The 9,016-nt window shown below is 51.7% G+C and overlaps 1 protein-coding gene across 1 annotated transcript in view; it reads right to left on the bottom strand.

Annotated features, from left to right (window-relative positions):
* The window catches only part of ZAN (zonadhesin), a 57,363-nt gene that overhangs the window by 5,128 nt on the left and 43,219 nt on the right, over positions 1–9,016 (bottom strand). The window contains 10 exon segments of the mRNA XM_027774660.1: positions 1,144–1,284; positions 1,759–1,897; positions 1,983–2,182; positions 2,642–2,781; positions 3,050–3,217; positions 3,477–3,648; positions 3,834–3,963; positions 4,956–5,203; positions 5,594–5,738; positions 6,207–6,418. Of these exon segments, the coding sequence (XP_027630461.1) occupies positions 1,144–1,284; positions 1,759–1,897; positions 1,983–2,182; positions 2,642–2,781; positions 3,050–3,217; positions 3,477–3,648; positions 3,834–3,963; positions 4,956–5,203; positions 5,594–5,738; positions 6,207–6,418 (1,695 nt within the window).

The raw sequence follows: 9,016 nt of genomic DNA on the forward strand, positions 1-9,016 counted from the left end.
AATACCCAGTGGTGGCTGGTCCTCCCTGCAGGAGGCTGTCAGTCACAGGGACTCTGAGGCCTTGGTGCCACCTGCACTCCAGAAACCCTTTCTGTTTCCAGACAACTCTCATAAGCCTGTTAGGGGGATGCTCATCGTGCCGGTCCCCTGGAGTCTGGGGTACCATCTCGGCCAGTGTTTCTCAGGGTAGCCCTGGAATTCTTTGCCTGCAGTCACCTGAGTACTTACAGAAAAGAGATTTCTTTCTTTCTTTTCTTTTTTCTTCCTTTTTTTTTTTTTTTGAGAAATTTTTGCTATAACTCCCATGTGCTCACCAGAGAGACAGAAAGTGAGAAATATTACCCCCCAGGGGAGATGGCCATGCTGCAATCCCTTCTCCACTCTCTTTTCGGGATTTTGGGCACACACACACGCGCCTGGCATGAGTTTCAAGCCACCAGGTCCAGGACTAGAACCACAATTGGCCGTGTGGGAGTCCAGTGATATAACCATTACACCATATGCTGGTCCTGAAAAAGCAGATTCTGAGCCCCCTCCAACTACTGAATTCAGATCTCCAGAGAAGGAAGTTCTGGAATGTCACCCAAGCTTTAGGCAAAGATAAAGTCAAGAGCACCATGGGCTCGGAGTTTCCAGAGAACTACAGTTTGGCTAGGGAAAAATAAAAGGTACTGAAGGGGCATAGAGGGAATACAGGAGAGAGACAACGCAGGAGTGAGGCATACGCGGTGCAGATACGGGGGCTGGGGTTCAGAGAGGAGGCTCCAGAGTAGGTGAATAGGAGCTGGACCCAGGGACTGAGTCTTTGAACTTTCCCGTCCTGCTGATCGCTAGGAATCAATTATAATGTGATTCCTAATATAATATAAATAATATACAGGTGGTCCCCGACTTACCATGACTTGTTTGACTTCATGATTTTTTGTCTTTATGATGGGTTTATTGGAATGTAACTCTATCATAAACTGAGAAGCACCTATATATGATATTTATGTTATATATGATCTGTATCTCTTCATAGAGATTGTAGTAGATGATGCATAATAGTTATCATACTTTATGTTAACATTACAGAATTACCCTGGGGCAGTTGCTGGTGAGGAAGGAGCTTCGGGGCTATGGGGCCTGGGATGCAGCTCTCACCTGGCATCCCAGGGGGCGGGACATCCTGAGGCTCTGAGCAGAGGTCTCCGCCGTAGCCTAGGTCACATTCACAGGTGAAGCTGGCTCCTTGCTCCCGACACCGTCCCTCGTTCTGACAGGGGTTGGGTAGACATGGGCTTTCTGTAGGATGGAGGGGATTGTGAGAAGGGGTCCTGGGAGGACACACGCAGCCTGGCTAGGGGTGAGACCTCAGGAAAGAAAGCAGCAGCCACCAGAGACTGGCCAGGGCTCAGCTGGCCTGGCTCCCAGTCCTGACCCTACCCTCAGGAGCCCTGGGCATTGGGAAAATTATTTCACCTCTCTGTCCTCCGTCTTTGTTACCTATAAAGTTGGGTACTATGTTAACCACAAGGCCTGAAGTGAGGACCAGAGAGGATGACGGGAAGCTACCTAATGGCAGGGAGGAGTGTGGCCAGTGCCAGGCAGGCAATAGATGCTTAGGGAGCAATGGGTCCTTTCCCTTTGTTGCTCTCTAAAAGGGAGGGACAAACTTCCTGGTATCACTGTGGAAGGTGCCAGGGAGAGGACAGGGAGGATTTATCCTCAGCCTAGAAACATTCAGAGCAGCCTAGAGCTATGGCGGCTCAGGCCCACCTTGGAAGCAGCCACGGGTGAGATTCCCTAAGGCACAGGTCTCCCCAGTGCTGCAGCCAAAGGGCTCACACAGCAGGGTCCCCGGGCGGGCACAGGTGCAGCGCTGAGAGCAGTCCTCGGCCACAAAGCTGTCACCCATCTGAAAAAGGAAGAGGGAGAAGTTCTGGTTTTCAGCCCTGGTTGACTCTGCTCTGCGCCCTGGGCCTCCCACGCCCATCCCAAACCTGGTAATAGATGCCGTTGCTGGTGCAGCCGCAATTGGTCAGAGGGATGCTCTGGGTGCCGCTGTCGACATAGCCTGGGATGTTAGCACAGCCTTCTATGCAAGGGCCCTCACAGTCCTCAGGGGCTACCAGGTTGGCACATGACGCCGGGCAGGGTGTCATACAGCTCTGATACACGGTATTGGCTGGACATGCCAAAGCTGAGAGCACAGGACACAAAGGACACCGTGAGAAGCTGGCTGAGGCTGGGGCCAGTCAATAGGCCAGTCAAATGGGGGACATGGGCTCACAACTGGAAGAGGGGACCATGGTCGCCCAACAGAATGGAGAGCTGCTTACAAGCAGAGAAGCCAGAATGAGGAGGTTGGCTTCGTCTGGTGTCTTTTAATCTGGGACGTCGGAGCACTGGAAGGAACTGGATGGGCAAAGATGGGCATAGACTAGAAGTAAAGGGGCTGGCTGGGGTGCAGGGAAGCTTCCAGGTGGAGGCCGAGAAGGAGCCAGGTCGGAGGGACACGCTGACTGGCACACCGTTAGTTGAGGGATGGGGGAGCCAAGACGTGATGCCCGAGATGAGGGCAACAGTAGGAACAGGGTTGAGCAGAGGGTAGAAATGGAGGAAGGGGTTGGGCCACTGCTGGAGAAGGGCAGTGCCTCACCGCAGCCGGTGTGGTTCCGCCAGCTGACCAGGGTGGCACCTGCTTCCTGACAGATGATGGCATAGCCACTGAGGACCCAGCAGCGAAGCTCCTCTTGCTCTTTGGGGTCCCGGGCAGCACACAGACCAAACACACAGTGCCTGGAGTGGGAGTGGGGTGGGATAGTGAAGGCGAGTGTCAGAAAGGGGGAGGCAAAAAGACCCATCCCCTGTAGAAAAGGGCCTGGCACCCTCAATGGAAAGACTTCAGGGGCTTCACGGGAAGGTCTAAGGAAATGAAGCCACAGGAAGAGAGAAGACACCAGACAGAACTGGACCCAGAAAGGTGGCCTGCTCCGGGCAGCAGGACTCAGACAAAGGCTGGGGTGGGCGCCTGGGCCATCCAGCAAGGCCTAGGTCCTTGACTCACTCCTGGAAGGGTTCTGGGGACACAGTCTGGTGACAGGCAGCAAAGGGGCCCTGGGGGTCCAGCAGCACCCTGCAGGCCTGGGTGCTGTTGATGAGCGCCAGCTGTTCCGGGCTGCATTCTGGCTCTGGGCTGCCCGTCTCGCCGCCCTCGTTCTCCTCTTGCAGAGCCCTGGAGCAGAGACAGCCAGGGGCCAGGTGAGGCTCTCCAGAGGGGAACTTAGGAAGGAAGAATTGCACCTGGGGAAGGAGGCTAAAGGAAGGGCCTGGGACTTCCACTGAGCAGTCACCCCCATGATCAATCAGCATGAGAGGAAACGACAGACGAAGGACGAAGGTGGGCCTGTGTGGACTCTCCTTGGCATTTCTTCTGCCGAACCCATGAGAGTTAGTGGCTGGGGACAATGTCACTCACCACCCCACCCTCTCACCTTGGGAAGCGGACGAGGCTGTCCTCAATCTTCACCTCCCAACTCTCAGTGAAGGTGTTGAGGTTCTGGGTCAGGATACCACTGGGCAGTATCAACTCATTCTCACGATTCTTGTCATAGTTCCCGCATAGGCCACGTACCAGCCCCTGGTATGTGCTGGGCAGGGAGATCACTGTGGGCACATGGGTTGCCCAGAAGTGAGACTCTCTGCCCTGTGCCCTGCACCCTTCTCACTCCACATCCTCCAGACTCCCTCTGAAGTGGATGTCCCTTCCCAGGCCTGGGTCCTAAGATGTGGTTTTCCCTCCTTGGTCCCAGAAATGTCCCTCCCATTCTCCACTCCCCTCTCTCAGGCACCTGCACTGTTCCTTCTACTGAAGCTGACCATCAACTTAAAGTCAGTGACCAGATACAGCTGGTTGCCCCGTAGGGTGACCCGCAGGTGCTCGTTGGGCCGGTAAGGGATGGCCATCTTCTGGTTGTTGACCTGGAGGAGGGAGACAGGAGCTGCGGGGGTGCTGACTCAATCTGACCTGCTCCGCGTTTGCTGTACCTCTCCGCCCACACATCTCTGCAGTCTCCATGCAGCCGTCCAGTGGAACGAGCGATCTCTGCAGGTTTCACTGCCCTGCACGGCCGAGACCTTCCCGAGGTCTACTCCCTTCACAGCCCTAGTCCTTTCCTCGCAAAACTAAATAAATAAATAAATAAATCAGCCCTGAGGATGTCCCCAATTCTTCTTCAGTCCAAGCTCAAACTTCACCCTCATCCTCTTCTCTCTTCCTTTCTCTCCCTGCTTTTTCACCAATTTTTTTTTTTTAGAGGTTTTTGCTATAGGGGGCGTGTGTTTTTAGAGGTTTTTGCTATAGGGCGCGTGTGCTCGCCAGACAGAGAGAGAGAGACAGAGAGACAGAAAGCGAGAAATCACCCCCCAGTGGGGATGGCCATGCCGCAATCCCTTCTCCTCCATTCTCCTCTCGGGATCTTGGGCACACACGCACATGCGCCCGCATGAGTTTAAGCCACCAAGTCCGGGACGTGAACCGCGGTCAACTACGTGAGAATCCAGCGACATAGCCATTATGCTAACTGCTGGTCCCACCAGCTTTAATTTTTTTAAAGTTTGTTTATTTATTTCTTCTAGGAGCAAGAGAAACAAGGAGAGACAGGCAGTACCTCCAACAGGGTCTTGATGCTACGATTCACCCCCAGCTTCAGCCAACCCTGGATCATGGACAAGTACATGCTCCCCTTATTCAGGGAGGTCCCCGGACCTTCCTGTATGGGACTTCCTGGTTGAGCATCCCACGACACCACCATCTGGCTCTTCCTGCCAGCTTTTCCTTAATCACTGCTCTCTGCTGCATCTCCCAATGAAGTTAGCCTGATGCTGACTGATTTCTACAGCCAGCCTGTCCTCTTGCCTCCCATGCCCCAGCCTGCCTTCCCAGCACCCCCAGGCCCTAGCCTGGCTCTCACCACAAGATCCAGATTAGCTAGGAGCTGGACTTTATAGCCATAGACAGTTGCAATCACTTCATGCAATAAAGCCATTTTCCCAGCCGGATTCATCTTGTTGCGTCCTTCCACGACCAGGCGCTCCACCCCTTTGGGGAGCATGTCCACTGTCTTTATCAGAATGTAGGTCATGCGGCCCTGGAAGCGGTAGCTGAAGTGGTCAAACGTGTAGTAATGGGGGTCCCCGAATACGTAGCACTGATCCAAACCTGCCGAGAATATTAAACACTGAGAAGAGACCCCGCTTGGACAGAACAGTCCTCAGGATCCCCACCATGATTTCCCTTGTCACCTCCCTCGGAGGCCCTCCCTGGATACTTGATCTTCAGCTTTCCCACTCTTCTGTCCTGAAGACCTCAGAGGTCCTCATCCAGTCCTCTTTTTGCCCTGAAGGTGGGGGGCCCTAGGGAGATGAGTACCTCGCACTCAGAGAAGGTGAGCGCCAGGATGGGAAGCCGTTCCTCCTGACTCCCGTGGCCACTCCGTGCCTGCTGTGCTCAGGCCCCTCCCTTCATCATTGCTCCCCAGGCTCAGCCCCTTCTTGTCCTGGCTCTTCCCCCACCTGGGCTCTGAGCCCCCCCTCAAGTGGCTCCCCTTACTGTCGGGAACGCAGTTGTCACTGCCGTTGTCAGAGCTTCTCTGGCAGTGGGACCTGGGGGGACAGTGGAAGGCCTGGCACTCAATGGCCCCTCCTGTGCAGGCACAGCTCTTGGCACAGCCACTGGAGATCCAGGTCTCGCCTGTCTGTGGAAGCCACGAGAACAGAAAGGGCATGAGGAGGGAGGACCTCCCACCCCTTAGCCCAAGCCCAGTGTCTCGATGGCTTAACTGGCACTGGCCCCCACACAAACACATAAAGCCATCTTCCATATGTTGTACAGGAGGTACTAGTGGGCCCATTTTACTGATGAGAAAACTAAGATAGCAGAGGTCAGCTGTGCACCAGGGGTATGATCAGGACTCAAACCCAGCTCAGTCTGCACAAAGGCCCTGCTCCTTCCACTATACCCTGCCATGTCCCTGTTGTTTGGATTCCTTAGATCCAAACCCAAAGCATGCACCCTTAGCCCAAACCTGGCAACCTTCATCAGTCTTCACACCCAGGACCAGTCATAGAGACATGGGTGACCCAGGCTGAGAGAGACTGAGGAGAAGAGAAGGCACCATCCTCTCGAGGTGTGTCCCACAATCCCACTTCCTGTGCCCACTCACAGACATGGAGCCACCCTGGGTGTCCTTGCAGCCACATTCACTTCTGGGCACACACTTGTCTTCATTCAGCACATAGCCAGGCTGACAAATGCAGCCCTCTGCACAGGTGGAAGGGACTTCGACACCCTCACACCGGCCATTCAGGTCCCAGCAGGAAGGTGAGCAGGAGGGAAGGCAGGTGGTGTAGGTGCTGTGGACAGGGCATTCCAAAGCTGTGGGATGGAGGGAGGAGCAAGGTAAGCAGAGGCAGAGGGGGAGGGGGCTGTAGAAACCAGGCTAGGGCTGAATGACCAACAGAGTTGGTGCTTTTTCTTCCTTCCCTTATTCATCGGCAAACATTCACTGAGAATACATTCTGTGACAGGAACTGAGGAGAGAAAAGAATAAGAATGCCTCTCCTGGGCCAGCCTTGTGGCCTAGTGGTTAAGGGAGCCAGATCCCACATGGCTGACCATGCGGTTCAAGTCCTGTCCTGAGCAGGTTAAAAAACATACCAGGTAAAGGCACCAGAAGATGGTGTAATGGTTACGTTGCTGGACTCTCACATAGTCGACCATAGTTTAAATACAGGACCCAGCAGCTTCAAACTCATGCCAGACGTGTGTGTGTGAGTGCCCAAAATTCTGAGAGGAGAATGGAGAAGAAAGGATTATGGCATGAACATTACCCTCGGAGGTGATTTCTCACTTTCTGTCTCTCTGTCTTTCTCTGTCTCTCCAGTGAGCACACAGCAAAAATCTCTCTTAAAAAAACAACAACAGGGGCCGGCAAGTGGCTTGGTGGTTAAAGGTGCTGGACTCCCACATGGCTGACCACGGTTCAAGTCTCGGACCTGGTGGCTTGCTTTCTCACTTCCTCTCTCTCTCTCTCTGTCTCTCTCTGATCAAACTGAAAAATAATAATGATATTAATAATAAATAAAGTTAAATAAAATAATTCTTTAAAAAACAACAACAATAACAAACAGGTATATATGCATGAGTGCCCCAAATCCCAACAGCACGAAGGGATTACAACATCACCGTGTCCTATTGGCGGGAGGGTGCTCTTCCCCTTTCTCTTTCTGTCTTTCTGTGTCACTCTGCTCCCTCTGTTGAGCACGTGCACATATGTGTGTGGGGGGGTGGGGGGGAGGCACTGGACTCCTACATTGCTGACTACAGTTCAAGTTCTAGGCTTGGCATATTGAAAATGTTGAGCGTGTGTGCATGCATGCCCAAAATCCTGAGAAGAGAGTGAAGGAGAAGAGATTGTGGCTTGGGCATTTCCCCCTAGGGGGGAATTTCTCACTTTCTGTCTCCTCTCTGGTGAGCACACGTGGCCTATAGCAAAAATCTTTCTTCAAAAAACCAGGCACATATGCATGAGTGCCTCAAAGCTCAAACGGATTACAACGTGACCAGCATGAAAGGATTGCAGCATGACCAGCATGAAGGGATTGTAATATGACCATGTCCCATTGAGGGGGTGCTTTTTCCCTTTCTCTTTCTGTCTTTCTGTGTCTTTTTGCTCTCTCTGGTGAGCACGTGCACCCTCTGGCCAAAAAAAAAAAAAAAAGGACACAGGACTCCTATGTTGCTGACTGCAGTTCAAGTTCTGGGCTTGGCAGCTTGAAAATCATGCTGGGCATGTGTGCATGCATGCCCAAAATTCTGAGAGGAGAGTGGAGGAGAAGGGATTGTGACTTGGTCATTTACTCCTGGGGAGTGATTTCTCACTTCACCTCTCACTGTCTCGCTCCAGTGAGCACGCGTGGCCAATGGAAAAAACCTAAAGGAAAAATAGCCTATCCCAGCTCACTGTGGGTGATAGAGTTCAGCAAGCAATTGCAGCATGATGTTGACATACATGGTCAGTAACTGTGTGACAGGTGTGTATGAGGCATAGTGGGGACATGGAGCATGAAGACATTAACTCTGTTGAGAAAGTTTCATTTCATTAAATTTTTTAGTATATGTGCTGCCAAAGCGAGCACTCATTAAATTTTTAAAGAATCATTTTACTTTATTTTAATTTGAGCAAAGAGGGAAAGTGAGAAAGTAAGCCACCAGGTCCGGGACTTGAACCACTGTCAGCCATGTGGGAGTCCAGTGCCCTTAACCATCACACTACCTGCTGGCCCCTGTTGAGAGAGTTTAAGAAAGACCTTTACAAGAGGAATTGTGAACCAATGAAAACGTATGCCATGTTCATAGATAAGATCCAACAACGTGGAGATGTCAATTCTTCCTCTGTTAATTTATACATTTACTATGAGCCTCAAGCACTATACCAAAAGAATTGTGGGTTTGTTTATTGTTGTTGTTGTTGTTTGGTTTTTGCTACATAGAGCACATGCACTCACTGAACAGAAACAGAAAGAGAGGGACCAGCAGGTGGCATGGTGGTTAAGGGTGCTGGACTCCCACATGGCCAACTGTGGTTTGAGTCCCAGACCTGGTGGCTTGCTTTCTCACTTTCTTTCTCTCTCTCTGTCCCTCTCTGATCAAATTAAAAATTAAGTAAGTGGGCCAGCAGATGGCATGGTGGTTAGAGCTGCCAGACTCCCACATGACTAGCACAGTTCGAGTCCCGGACCTGGTGGCTTGCTTTTGCATTCTCTCTCTCTCTCTCTCTCTCTCTCTCTAGTCATATTTAAAAATAAGTAATAAATAAAATTAAGGAAACATTTTTTTAATTAAGTAAGTAAATAAAATTAAATAAAATAATTCTTTAAAAAAAAAAAAGAAAGAAAAGAAATGGAGAAAGAGAAAGTAAGAAATCACCCCTCTCGGTGGGGTGGCCCCACTGCAATCCCTTCTCCCCCACTC

The sequence above is a fragment of the Tupaia chinensis genome, unplaced genomic scaffold (assembly GCF_000334495.1).
Source record: "Tupaia chinensis unplaced genomic scaffold, TupChi_1.0 Scaffold000465_1, whole genome shotgun sequence".
NCBI classification, from domain to species: Eukaryota; Metazoa; Chordata; class Mammalia; order Scandentia; family Tupaiidae; genus Tupaia; species Tupaia belangeri.